Source organism: Zophobas morio, unplaced genomic scaffold, assembly GCF_036711695.1.
Source record: "Zophobas morio isolate AGI-343-1 ecotype UQ-CSIRO unplaced genomic scaffold, CSIRO_AGI_Zmor_V1 ptg000014l, whole genome shotgun sequence".
NCBI lineage: Eukaryota > Metazoa > Arthropoda > Insecta > Coleoptera > Tenebrionidae > Zophobas > Zophobas morio.
In genome coordinates, this window is record NW_026972119.1 from 16040437 (window position 1) to 16055983 (window position 15547).

The 15547-nt window shown below is 32.5% G+C and overlaps 1 protein-coding gene across 3 annotated transcripts in view; it reads right to left on the minus strand.

Annotated features, from left to right (window-relative positions):
- Positions 1-12338: 12338 nt before the first annotated feature.
- Positions 12339-15547, minus strand: part of LOC135128579 (neurotrimin-like) — a 190917-nt gene continuing 187708 nt past the window's right edge. For all 3 annotated transcript variants that reach the window (XM_064055470.1, XM_064055469.1, XM_064055472.1), the window contains one exon: positions 12339-12742. In XM_064055470.1, the coding sequence (XP_063911540.1) occupies positions 12582-12742 (161 nt within the window). In that variant the 3' untranslated portion in view covers positions 12339-12581. The remainder of the gene's footprint in view (positions 12743-15547) is intronic.

Consider the following 15547-nt stretch of genomic DNA (forward strand, 5'->3'; position numbering starts at 1 on the left):
CTTAAAACCAACATTAATACTGTCGTTGAGTGGTTCAACACCAATCCTTTTTCACTAAATAAAAAGAAATGTTTTGCAGTTTCGTATACTAAAAAACAGGAACCTATTATCTTCAATTGTGCAAAACGTCTTCCCATCTGAACATTTCTTTATCTAACTAGGTTGCAGACGCTTTTCAGGTACTGTTAATTATCTCCTTTTGCGTTCTAATACTTTTTCCTTAGCACAATGCAAAAAAAAAACTCTAAAAACGCCACAAAATATTGAACGTCAACGTCATTCCACTGTCACAAATTGTAAAACACCCTTTAAACATTGTAACCTATTTTTATAGTTTCGTCCCTTTTGACACTTGTCATCGTGGTTGTACCTATAGTAAAAGAGTTAACGATGATAACTATGAAGCAAGTTGGCAAATCATATTCTAATAGTTGTAAAAAAGATCGTAGTTGCGATTTGTTTACAGAGACATACGAACAAGGCAGAGAGTACGATCGACCTCCTGGTGGCAATAATGAAGTGCTAAAGCTTATTCTCGAAAAAGCCACTAAGTCTCAACAGTAAAACTTTATTAAAATAACAAAAAATAAACTGCTAAATTTATACAATAATTAATGTTTTGTCATTGCCCCATTTGATTCTATAACTTTACGTAATCTGCTTGGCATTAAAAGACACAAATTTCTATTGTAATTCTGGGAGAATTCGTGTCATACACATGTTGGACAAATGGAATAATTTTACTCTTGGTACTCTGCGATACTACGGGCATGGTGAAATGTTCAGATGAGAAGACGTTTTGCATAAATAGACAGATCAAACGATTTTATAATGTTCGACCTTAATTGTGCTAGTCTTGTCATCTGAACATTCGGTCCCACCCACCCTAACATACAAGAACAGCACTTCCAAATATTGTTGCACGCTTACTTTAAACTTAATGAAGCGCAGCGCCAACTAGAGTCTAAAATAGGAGACTAGATCGCGGTTATTCTGAGGACGTGCTCAGTTTAAAAATTTCTGCTTGGAAGTAGTACCGGTGCACTACTACCTAGTTAAATAAAGAAATGTTCAGATGAGAAGACTAGTACAATTAAGGTCAAACATAATAAAATCGTTTGACCTGTCTAATTGTAGCATCGATGCAGCTACCCTAAATCGTGGAGAAAAGTATAAAGGCCTGGGGATTACCTTTGACAGTAGACTAATGTTTAAATTTGGCTTCTCTGAGTCATTACTTAAACTATTCAGGTCGTACCCTATTAGTAGAATGCAGTCAATACGATATCGTAACTTCTATTCAGAAATATATTCGCCGACGTCAAGAGTTCCTCAGAGACCAAATTTGAGACCACCCTTGTTTTTACTCTTTATTAATGACATTGTTGAACACATATCTTCTGAAAAGTTGTTATTTGCAGATGACCTGAAATTGTTTATAGAAACTACTACTGATTATTGCAGGATTCTTCAAACCAACATTAATACTGTCGTTGAGTGGTTCAAAACCAATCCTTTTTCACTAAATAAAAAGAAATGTTTTGCAGTTTCGTATACTAAAAAACAGGACCCTATTATCTTCAATTATGCAAAACGTCTTCTCATCTGAACATTTCTTTATCTAACTAGGTTGCAGACGCTTTTCAGGTACTGTTAATACTGTTATTTCCTTTTGCGTTCTAATACTTTTCCTTAACACAATGCGAAAAAAAACTCTAAAAACGCCACAAAATATTGAACGTCAACGTCATTCCATTGTCACAAAGTGTAAAACACCCGTTAAACATTGTAACATACTTTTTTAGTTTCGTCCTTTTTGACACTTGTCATCGTGGTTGTACCTATAGTATAAGAGTCAACGATGATAACAATGAAGCAAGTTCGCAAATCATATTTTAATTGTTGTAAATAAGATAGTAGTTGCGGTTTGTATACAGAGACATACGAACAAGGTGGAGAGTACGATCGACCTCCTGGTGGCAATAATGAAGTGCTAAAGCTTATTTTCGGAAAAACCATTAAGTCGCAACAGTAAAACTTTATTAAAATAACGAAAAATAAACTACTAAATTTAAACTATAATTAATATTTTGTTATTGCCCCATTTGATTCTATAACTTCACGTAATCTTCTTGGCTTTAAAAGACACAAATTTCTATTGTAATTCTGGGGGAATTCGTGGCATACACATGTTGGACAAAAGGAATAATTTGAATGTTGGTATTCTGCGATACTACGGGCATGTTGAAATGTTCAGATGAGAAGACGTTTTGCATAAATAGACAGATCAAACGATTTTATGATGTTCGACCTTAATTGTGCTAGCCTTCTCATCTGAACGTTCGGTCCCACCCACCCTAACGTACAAGAACAGCACTTCCAAATATTGTTGCACGCTCACTTTCAACTTAATGAGGCGCAACGCCAACTAGAGTCTAAAATAGGGGGCGAGATCATGGTTATTCAGAGGACGTCATCGGTTTAAAAATTTTGTGCATGGAATTAGAACCGGTGCAGTACTACCTAGTTCGATAAAGAAATGTTCGATGAGAAGACTAGTACAATTAAGGTCAAACATGATAAAATCGTTTGACCTGTCTAATTATAGCATCGATGCAGCTACCCTAAATCGTGGAGAAAAGTATAAAGGCCGGGGATTACCTTTGACAGTAGACTAATGTTTAAATTTGGCTTCTCTGAGTCATTACTTAAACTAATCAGGTCGTACCTTATTAGTAGAATGCTGTCAATACTATATCGTAACTTCTATTCAGAAATATATTCGTCGACATCAAGAGTTCCTCAGACCTAATTTGAGACCACCTTTGTTTTTACTCTTTATTAATGACATTGTTGAACATATATCTTCTGAAAAGTTGTTATTTGCAGATGACCTGAAATTGTTTATAGAAACTACTACTGATTATTGCAGGATTCTTCAAACCAACATTAATACTGTCGTTGAGTGGTGCAACACCAATCGTTTTTCACTAAATAAAAATAAATGTTTTGCAGTTTTGTATACTAAAAAACAGGACCCTATTATCTTCAATTGTGCAAAACGTCTTCTCATTTCAACATTTCTTTATCTAACTAGGTTGCAGACGCTTTTCAGGTTCTGTAAATTATTTCCTTTTTCGTTCTAATACTTTTTCCTTAGCACAATGCGAAAAAAACTCTAAACACGGCACAAAATATTGAACGTCAACGTCATTCCACTGTCACAAAGTGTAAATCACCTGTTAAACATTGTAACCTATTTTTTTAGTTTCGTCCTTTTTGACACTTGACACCGTGGTTGTACCTACAGTATAAGAGTCAACGATGATAACAATGAAGCAAGTTGGCAAATCATATTTTAATAGTTGTAAATAAGATAGTAGTTGCGGTTTGTATACAGAGACATACGAACAACGCAGAGAGTACGATCGACCTCCTGGTGGCAATAATGAAGTGTTAAAGCTTATTCTCGGCAAAACCATTAAGTCTCAACTGTAAAACTTTATTAAAATAACGAAAAATAAACTACTAAATTTAAACAATAATTAATATTTTGTCATTGCCCCATTTGATTCTATAACTTTACATTATCTTCTTGGCATTAAAAGACATAAATTTCTATTGTAATTCTGGGGGAATTCGTGACATACACATGTTGGACAAAAGGAATAATTTTAATCTTGGTATTCTGTGATACTACGGGCATGGTGAAATGTTCAGATGAGAAGACGTTTTGCATAAATAGACAGATCAAACGATTTTATGTGTTCGACATTAATTGTGCTAGTCTTCTCATCTGAACATTTGGTCCCACCCACCCTAACGTGCAAGAACTGCACTTCCAAATATTGTTGCACGTTCACTTTAAACTTAATGAAGCGCAGCGCCAACTAGAGTCTAAAATAGGGGGCGAGATCGTAGTTATTCAGAGGACGTCATCAATTTAAAAATTTGTGCATGGATGTAGAACCGGTGCAGTACTAACTAGTTTGATAAAGAAATGTTCAGATGAGAAGACTAGTACAATTAAGGTCAAACATCATAAAATCGTAAAGGCCTAGGGTTTACCTTTGACAGTAGACTAATGTTTAAATCAGACAAAAATATTTTATTTCAGCTAATGGATCCAAAATATTCTAAACGTATAAGCCAACTTCAACGCGTAATAATGCGTCAGAAAACCACACTTTTGTAAGCAAACATAAGGAACTAATGAACATCAACACTCCCAATAAAACGTTCGTTCATTTCATTTTATTTTCACTTAAATATTAAACACCACTGTAGTCCTCGTGGTAATTATTATTTATTTATGTCATTAGAAACAGTTCAACAATCTAACCATTTTCGAACGGGCGAAAAAAATTTGAAATTTCTTTCTTTCTGCGCACGATCAATAAATCTTGAACCGAACATTAAAATTTTATTAACGTTTTGGGCAATTTATACATGTGATGAAAATGTGAATCGCGCGTATTCTGTAAGCCCAAAATTGCGGTTACACCTACATTCAAAGCAAGTGAGTAATGGTTATTGTTTTGTTAACAATTGTTGCGTGTTGTGCCATTAATTCCGTAATCCAATTGAAATCGGCTCTGCATTCTATTTTTCCCTTGGAAATATATTTACAAAAAGCGGCGTTCCTCCGAACAACTTAAACGCTGCTCTTGAAGCGTGTTATCATTTTTTAAATCAGTTCCATTTAATTCATTTTGCGGATTTCCAGTTGCCTCCTTGAATATTTCAATTTTGAGCCAGCGTCGCTTTAGCGCCAACATTAATAAATTATAAAAGGAAAATATGAAAGGTATTTTTATCTTCGTTCGCCGGCAAAAACATCGACCATAACTTTGCATTATCATATCATATATCTTTTGAAATCATGTTACTTAAAATAAATTTGACTGTCACTTTTCCATTTATTAACATATTCTTATATAAAGTTTTCAAGTTATTAAAAGAATTTAGCAAGTCCGAGAATTTTCGGGGTGATGTAACATGATGCCACGAACCTCGCAGCGAAAACCCGAGTGCTCATAGTCCTACTGCGGTACTCAAGACGTTTTCCATTAAAACCCACCCTTGTTGGATAGATTGATGATTTTTGATGTATCACGCTACAGTTTTGTGTCGGAGAATGAACGCATTCCAAAATTTGAATAAAAGCTTGAGTGGTGTTGAGTCTTGGATAAAAGCTGTTAGGAAATTTTATCTAAACTTTATTGATTCAGTTGACACTAGCTGCGTATACGATTTCGAACGTGATACGGGATACAATCTAATTAAATGTTGTATATCCAACTAGAAAAAATACAATTATAAACAAGTAAATAACCTATTATCGAAAATATTCAACAAAAACAAATTTGTATGGAAACGTTAATTATATTTATTACCTGTTCCGGGAAAATAACCTTGGTCAAGTTTTATGTCCGCATAGGGAGTACGAAAGGTTCTATAATAATCTGATCTGGTACTACAATCAGAGCAACGTAACTCGAGGGATTGATTCACAAATACAACGGAACATTGAAAATAGTCCGGGATAGATGATAATGGTAAGATGATATGAAATTCTAAAACTCATTTTGGATTGAGTTTGCTAACAGGAGCAAAGGTCAGGTTTATCCGAACTTGTCAAACGCAGGGACAGTTCCAGTTCAAAGCTGGAATTCCCTAGTGAGTCGAAAGGTTCGAGTGACATTTGTATGCTAAGAAGTTTTATTTTCGGTGGAGGAAACAGTCCGTGTAGTACGATTACTACCCTTCGGGGGTTACAAACGTTTCAGTAACGTCAGTTAGTTTTCTGAGATATTGTAACCCTTTTCAAACTATTATCTTTGCCTTATAATGTTCATACTTCATACTTATATGTATTTAGATATCACAAGTTCCACCATTGCTTCAAATAACGTGTGTCCAGAGGCAATTTTGACTTTGATTTTTGTTCTAGGGAGACTTCGAAACTTAATATTTTAAGAGCTAGATTGGTCGTACCCTTTTATTAATTCGGTGTGTTTAGAGATCTATTAAAGCACCGTTTTGTGGGTTGGTATTCCTGACTCATAATGTGGCATAATTCAAATTTGATAGAGTTAGAAAACCCTGAATACCTACTTAATTGGGGATGAGCGAATCTGTGACGTAAACTTGTACTTGCTGTCAGTTCTTAGAACGGGATAGAAAAAACTAAAACATAAATTTTTGAAATTTGTTGGAGCTCGATATGCCAACTGAGAATATCAAAATAAGTATGTTTCATGACAGAACTTCCCTCGCCCACCAAACAAAATATGACATATACTTCAAGCAGATAATCAAAATGTTTTTGGTAAAATGGAAAAAACTGGAAAAATTGGAAGATCGACTAATCTAAACTTCAAATCTAAAAAAAATTCAGAAATTGAAAAATTATCAAAATTAAAATGTTGAAAAACTGAGAAGTCAAAAACTTGAAAGATCGAGTTAGGTAACCAAAAATCTAAAATTTAAAAATTGAAAAATTGGAGAATTCAAAAATCGAGAAATCGAAAAATTTAAAAATCTAGAATTATTATTATTGCTATAATTCCTTGTTTAAGATGTCCACGTGTCCCAGCAATAAATAATAAAAAATTTAGAAATCGTAGCATCAAAAAATCGAAAACTGAAGAATCGAAAAAGCGAAAAATTGAGAAATCGATAAATCGAAAATCCAGAAACTGAGATATAGAAAAATAAAAAAATCGAAAAATAGGAAATTGAAAAAATCGAAAAAAAATTTGACAAATCGAAAACTCTTCAGTTTTTTATAACATAATAATTCTTCAATTTATTAAAAAACTGAAGAATCCAAAAATCGAAACATCGAAAAGTCAAAAAATCGAAAAATTGAGGAATTGAAATACTCAGAATTCCAAAACGGAAATTAAAAAAATCGAGGTTTTGAGATGTAGAAAAACTAAAAAATTGGGAAATCGAAGATTCGAAAAATCGAAAACATTGAAAATTGAATCGACAATCGAAAAACTGAAAAATCCTAAAAGCGAAATATGAAAAATCGAGAAATTGAACAAAATTGCACAATTTCCAAAACTGAAACATCGAAAAATTGAAAAACTGAAAAGTGGAAAAATCGAAAAAACGAAAAAATGAAGTGGACAAATTGAAAAATTGAAGTATGTACTATTGAAAAACCGGAAAATTCAAAAATCTAGAATTCGAAACATCGAAAAGTCTAGAAATCGACAAATTGGGAAAACAAAAAAAAGAAAATTTGAAAAATTGAAAAATTGATAAATCGAAAAATGTAAGGATTATTGACAGAACTGAAAAATCCAAAAATCGAGAAATCAAAAGATGGAAAAGTCAAAAATTCTTAAAATTGAAGAATTGAAATATTGAAAAATACCAAAATAGAAATATCAAAAAAATGGTAAATGGATAAATCCAAAATCGGGAAATTGAGATGTTGAAAAATTAAAAAATTGGGAAATCAAAAATCGAAAAAATAAAAAATTGACATCGAAAAATCGGAAAATCGAAACATCGAAAAGTAAAGAAATCAAGAAAAAGGAAAATTGAAAAATTGAAAAATCAAAAAATCGAAAGTTCGGAAAATGGGGAAATCAAAAAGTCGAAAATTCAGTTAATCAAAAAATATAAAAATCAAAAACAGAAAGCTTAGAAAAGAATTGAAAAATTTATAAATTGGAAAACTTAAAATCGAAAAACTGAAAAATTCCAGAAGTAACACATAAGAAATCGAAAAACTGAATAATCAAGAAATCGAACAAAAGTCGAACAATCGAAAAAAAAACACAAAAATTGACCAACCGAAAAATTGAAGAACTATTGAAAAAGTGAAAAATCGGAAAATATAGAAATCGAAACATCGAAGTGTCTAAAAATCCAGAAATTGGGAAATCGAAAAATAGAAAATTCGAAAAATTGAAAAAATGAAAAATTGACTAAACGAAAAACGGAAGAATTATTGATAAAACTGAGAAATCGAAAAATCGGAAAATCGAGACATCGGAATGTGTAGAAATCGAGAAAACGGAAAATCGAAAAATTGAAAAATCAAAAAATCGAAAGGTCGGAAAATGGAAAAATTAAAAATTCGAAAATTCAGTTAATCGAAAAATATAAAAATCATAAACAGAAAGTTTAGAAAAGAATTGAAAAATTTATAAATTGGAAAACTTAAAATCGAAAAACTGAAAAATTCCAGAAGTGAAACATAAGAAATCGAAAAACTGAATAATCAAGAAATCGAACAAAAGTCGAACAATCGAAAAAAAAACACAAAAATTGACCAACCGAAAAATTGAAGAACTATTGAAAAAGTGAAAAATCGGAAAATATAGAAATCGAAACATCGAAGTGTCTAGAAATCGAGAAATTGGGAAATCGAAATATAGAAAATTCGAAAAATTGAAAAATGAAAAATTGACTAAACGAAAAACGGAAGAATTATTGATAAAACTGAGAAATCGAAAAATCGAGAAATCAAAAGATCGAGAAGTCAAAAAATTGAAATATGGAAGTACTCAAATATTGAAAAATTCCAAAACAGAAATAACAAAAAATTGGAAAATAGACAAATCGAAAAACTGATAAATCGATGAATCGAAATCGAGAAAATTGAAACTTGACGAATCGATTATTGAAGAACTGAAAAATCGAAAAATCTGAAAATCGAAATATCGAAAGGTACAGAAATCGAGAAAAGGGAAAATCGAAAAAGTGAAAAATCAAAAAATCGAAACGTCGAAAAGTCAGTTAATCGAAAAATATAAAAATCCAAAAATTTAAAATTTAGAAAAGCTAAGAATTGAGAAATTTATAAATTGCAAAACTTAAAATCGAAAAATTTAAAAATCCCAAAAGTGAAATATGAGAAATCGAACAAAAATTGAAGAATCGAAAAATTAAAAAAATTGCAAAACTGAAACATCGAAAAATTGAAAAAACGAAAAAATTAAAATTGATAAATTAAGACATTGAAGAACTTTCGAAAAACTGAAAAAACGAAAAACTTAAAATTGACAAATTAAGAAATTGAAGAACTTTCGAAAAACTGAAAAATCGAAAACTCGATAAATCAAAACATCGAAAAGTCAGAAATTCGAAAATCTAAATATCGAAAAATTTATAAATCCATAAATCAAAATTCCAGCAAATGAGAAAAAAGAAAATAGAAAAATTTTAAAATTGGAAAATCAAAAAATCGAAAGAATGAAAATTGACGAATGGAAAAATCGAAAAATCCAAACATCTAAAAGTAGAGAAATCGAGAAAAGGGAAAATCGAAAAATTAAAAAACCAAAAAATCAAAAAGTAGAAAAATGGAGAAATCAAAAATTTGAAAAATCAGTTGGTAATCGAAAAATATAAAAATCGAAAAATTTTAAATTTAGAAAATCTAAGAATTGAAAAATTTATAAATTAGAAAACTTAAATTAAAAAAATTGAAAAATCAAAAAATTGGAGAAATCCCAAAACTTAAACATCGAAAAACTAAAAAGTCCAAAATCGAAAAAACGAAAAATTGAATAATTGACGAATCAAAAAAGTTGAAGAATTACTGAAAAACTGAAAAATAGAAAAATTTGTAAATCGAATCATCGAAAAGTCTAGAAATCGAGAAACAGGAAAATCTAAAAATCAAAAACCCGAATAATCTAAAAAATTGAAAAATTGAAGAATTATTATTACTGTAAAACTCGAAAATCGAAAAATCGGGAAACCGTAACATCGAAAAGTAGAGAAATCGAGAAAAATTGTAAAATCAAAACATCTAAAAGTCTAAAAACGAGGAAATCGAACAAAAAATTGAAAATTTAAGAATTGCAAAAATCGAAAAATTGATAAATCGAAAAATTGGAAAATTGTAACACTGAACTATTGAGAATTGAGAAAGTGTGTAATAAAAAATAGATAAATCGAAAATTTGAATAATCGAGAAATTAAAGAACCGAAAAATTTAAGAATGCCAAAACTAAAATATTGAGATATCTCAAAATTGATAAACCGATAAATTGAAAAATCGAAAAGTCAAAATCCGAAAGATCGAAATAATGAAAAATTGAAAAGTTATTGAAAAACTGAAAAATTGAACCTGCAGAAGTAGAAAAGTCGAAAAATGAAGAAATCGAAAATCCAAGAAATTCTTCAGTCATGAAATCGAAAAATCGAGAATCCGAAAATTTAGGAAGCCCAAGACTTGAAAAATTGATAAATCGAAAACTTAAAAAATCAAAACATTAAAGAACGGATAATTGAAAAACTCCACAAATAAAGAAAATGGAAAAATCGAAAGTTTGAAAACGGAGAAATGGAAGAGTCGAAATATTCTAAAATCCCAAAACTCAAATTTCGAAAAATTGAAAAATCGAGAAATTGAGAAATCGAAGAATTGAGGAAAGAAGATCCAAAATACTGAACCACCACAAAACTGAACTATGAAAAAATTGTTAGTTTTGATTTTTTCCCAAAAATTTGTAGGTATGTCCGGGATGTAAATTAAACACGGATTCATAAAGCACAAGTGGAGGAGTACGTTATTTTGTAAAATTTCATTGTTGATGGGGAAAAACAGGCAAATTTTAATTAGCGTTTTACCATCAAAATAATACTCTTAACATACATATAAAATTTGACAATAAATAGAGATGGTAGTTTCGGCTGTTATCTGTCTAACAAAAATCGTAACAGATGACAGACAAACAAACAGACGGAAACGGGAGACCAATTTTTTGGTATTCTAGGGGTCATGAAACGTTGAGAAAATCTTATGTTATTAGTGGCTCTTTTACAAATTTCAACTCATGTGACAATGGTAAAGACAGAAATCACACACCACTAATTACAGTGAAAAGTTGTTCTTCTTATAATATTTCCATTGTCGCATTTACTCCTTTTGGAAATTATGAAATTGTTAAAAAAGTTTTAAGAATTATTTTTATTGCAAACCATTTTTCAGCAATTTTCAGTAAATCAGCTTTTTTATAATGTATTTACAAACCATTACCTTTTTCTTTCAAAGACGATCTTGATTTTTCGCCACCTCGGTCTATCCAACAGCCCTTGGCCCATCAAATTGTTTGTTTTAATGACAGATTTTCTTTCTTCTTCCCATTGTTCTCTATTTTAGAGTGCTACGACTTAATTGCTTATTATATTATCCTTTATGTGGGCTCAATTACAGTATAATTTGCTACAATAGATTAGCTTTGGCTACCTAATTATATTTTGGTCACTATTGTGGTGATGGGTACTTAAAATAACTAGTACAAAATCGTGTATAAACTGCCAAATTTCTTCGTACAACGAACTTTTTCTAATAAATTCTCGTCTACTACCAAAGCGATTTATCCAACAAGCCTATAAATTATTATTTTTATAAGTTTTTTTCAAAGATGTGGATGGTAAAAATCTTCAGAGGCAACAAGTAGTGTGTTATAAGCTATGCATTTTTGCTATTCCTTTACTCAAAAAAAAAACGCTATCTTCATCGCTATCAACTTTTTTGGATCAGATTTAGATCTACATTTTTTGTTCAAAGCCACCTACCCTTTATTAGATTGGCATTAGATATTCCTTGAACAGTGGCTTTCTACGAACAAGTTTATTAATAACAGTCTTCTGGTACCTAGTTGCTATTTTCTGTTTGAACTAAGTGCAGTGAAATACGGGTTATCTTCTCAATTGAAATGACATCGTTATTACTAATCGTATAAAACGAGTTCTAACTTGAAATTGGTTTCAACTCATCACAACTACCGTAATATAGGTTCAATCCGACTGCAGTAGGTGACACACAGTAACAAACACAGCTTTACTCAAGTCGAGTTTAAACCTGCTTTATACATCCGCCGGTGTTAGAGCTCCCCGCTCAAGGTGTTAAGCGGAGTTCCTCAAGGATTTGGCTTGAAGGTTTGCTATTCACACGTTTTACTACTGACATTCACCATCTGTGCTGTTTACATGTGAAACTTTACAATTTAACTAATGACTAGAAGACCTTAATGACAAACTGCTGAAATCGTTCCAAAATTAGTTAGTTGCATTAAATACCACAAATTAAGTTACTAGACTCATGGCAACTTAGCGATAGACCTGTGGAAATTCGGGCGTTTTTGTTGTGAAGAAAAAAATCTAGTGCAGCATAATATCATCCAGAGTTGTAAACTTCTGCAGTAAAATGTTGAAGTAGTTAATTGTCTCTGGCAATATTCCAGATGTAGTTGCTAACAGTTTGAAAGTAGAACTGGATAGTTTTGGTCGGTTGACCTATTACTTGAAAGTGGTGTTTTAGCGAGCTCTTGTGTGTAAAGAGGAACAATGAAAATCTGTTGAGAATGTTATTTAAACTTTATTGATTCATTTGACACTATACTACATACATGTATTGTAATATCACGCACTATTCAGATTTAGGCAGTCTCTAATATACACCGTAGCTCAGCGACTGTATACACAACTTCGTTATACCTAACTTTAGCACTGTTTGTACATATTTACAGCTCAGTCTCGCACTGGATATGTTTTTATCACCACGTATCTTCTCCGTGTATTTTTTAATTGGATCCGCACGATCACCTCAGGCTCATACTGAATATCCATGTCATCGCGAACACGATACAGATACACCAGTTAAACTTTTCAGGGCTCTCTGCCGCGCTGAAAGCTCCCGGAGGCTCCTGGATCGGCGGAGACCCGTTCGACGACAAAGTGAACTCTCCGTCGTCGTCGTACTCTGCAACAAAATTACATTAAAGAGTAATGCGAAAAGGGTTGTTGATCTGCACGAAACGCAAACGCGATTCCTGAGTTAGGCGATGCCAGACGCCGATGCGGAATTCAAATTTTGCATTTGCGACTGTTGAAACGTTCTTTTATTAATCGTTTATGCACACAAATTGCAACATGCTCAGCATTCACATGCCAACCAATTCAAAGGGGGCAAGGCAGGTCTACCTACTCGAGCAGAGCTATCGGAAATAATGCTCCTGGAGCCATGTCCATTGCAAACAATACCGCGTTTACGGCTAGTCGGATAGTTTTCCAGCGTTCAACAACTCATAAACGGCGGTATTGTGGATGAGATGTGGAGAATTGAGCCAGATCGATATATGTGAAACTCTCTTGTCTAATCGGATTACGTCTAAATCGCAATTTCGGATTAACGGGGAAAGGACGGTATTTTTGTAAGGCAATGATTATGCAAATGCTCTCTACCATAATAAAGTTTTTGCCTGTAGCTCCCGTAATAGAATAGAGAACTAGAGCATGTTTACACAAATTATGGCAGTGGATAACCTAAGTAATTTCACTCTACCGACCACCCACATATTTTCTGTTGTATCCGAAAATACGAGCAAGAAACAATGAAAAAAATTTGTACATAAACAAGTTTACAATGTGAAGTTTATTTGTATACACGTGTATGTGCTTTCGTTTCGATAGAGCCTACGGCCATTTGAAAACCATTTTATCCATTACAGTCATTTACCTTTTATTTGCACACAAAACGTAAAATGCAGCCATATCGTTGGCAAACAGTTGATGGCTGCACAAACCCTGAATAGCATGTTCTGTTGGGTTAAGTTGTAAAGGTAATTGTTTTTGTCTCGTGTTTATTTCTCCATTTTTCGTTGGTTTGGCATTTTTGTGCAATTTCGCAAGCTTTGAAACTATTGTTTGCATTTTTCATTTTCAAAGGGTGCATTTTTTGTTCCATCTTCCTCTACTCAGTTGCCACTGAGTTAACCACCACTAAGGTTCGGATACTAAGCAACATGCATATTTTGCATATTCTGCATATTTAACAATTTTTTTTGCATTATTGCATATTTTAATGTTAAGTGCATTTTTATTTTAAAATTTTTGCGGCATTTTTCGTGGTAATTGGTGAAAATCTTAATTTTAATCCAATTTTAATACAGTTGATTATCGGAATTTGCAGGTAAATGTTATCCCGAAACTGTTGCTAAAATTAAGACACGTTTGCAATTCTAACGACCAATTAGTGATATTGTCAGACACGAAACTGCAAAGTTTTTGATAAAAATAGAAGATCTGGAAGATCAAATAAATCATCTGCCAGAAATTAACCACAAATTAATGGATCCGTCAATGATCTTGTTACGAAATAAACCCATACGCCGCCCCGGTACGACGCCTATGGGTTTTCTAGTATGTGCGTCGATGATGAGTAACTCATCGTGGGTGACGATGGCCGAGCGGCATTCGCTAAAAAAAAGCCTTTAAGCCGAAATCGGGATGGCTATTCCAGAAAGACCTCGATCATGAAACCTCTAGAAGGACAGTACGGGTTTTAATACAGACCACCTTCGGCAACGATTATGATTCAGTTGGTTCAGTCAAGAGAGTCCAATTAAGTAACGCCGGAATTATTCCCAAACAAATTGGGATGATTTTTACAAAATCGGGAACATAGGTTACGCTTTTGAATATTTCATAAATACTTTTCACTATTATTTCGATATATACTTTCCTAGAAAATTATATTTTTAGAATACTCTTCACAAAATTGGATAAATAATGACGTGAAGCTACCCAGCCTGAAACTTAAAGATCTTTATATTCGCAAATGTACAAACCCTGAGTTAATTGAAATCTACAAATAGGCAAAAAAATCACATTAAACTTATAGCATCAAACAAAAAAAAAAAAAAAATCCAGACAGAATCTGTATGTCGAAAGATAAGACCAAGATGAAAGAAAAGACTGCCCCAAAATTATGAATCTGGAAGCCATTGAAGACTGTGTGAAACTGACCAAAGAAATCCCAGCATGTGATAATCATATATCTAATATTAAGAAAATGCCTGTTTATTAAATAATGCTAAAAATATTTACAAATGGTTGTATTCTATCTTTTCTCAATAAATAACATAACATTAAGACGTGTTTTATTAAACGCAAAAAAACTGTCAGGTGTGGGATTCGAACCCACGCTCCCTTTCGGGAATCAGAGCTAAAATCTAACGCCTTAGTCCACGCGGCCAACCTGACTACATTTAAATGATTAGTTTATAAATAGTACTTTCCAAGATAAGACTGATTTTGGCAGATGACATACCCTCTAAAGAAAGATAGGGTGGGTGGGCGGGGATAGTACTTACCAAGTTAAGACTGACATTTCCAAATAACATACCCTCTGGAGCTGGCTGACGGACTCGATTACAATAAAAACGTATTTTTTTTTCAGGTTTCATTATAAAAAATAAAGTTTAAGAACATCTGAACAACTGTTTGGTTTTTCTGATATTTTTCTAGATAAATAGTTGAAGTCGATATGTCTTTAATCCGAACAAAAACTCAGCAATCCGAACTGAACTTGAAAGCATGCACCTACTTGCAAAAATGACGCAAGATCTTCTAGTAGCCCCGCCCACCCACCCTTTATTTTCTTTGAAGAGTGGGTCATCTGCCAAAATTAGTCTTATTCTAACAAGTGCTTGCCCCGCCCACCCACTCTTGTTTTCTTACAGGATATGTCATTTGCAAAAATCAGTCTCATACTTTCGAAGATAAG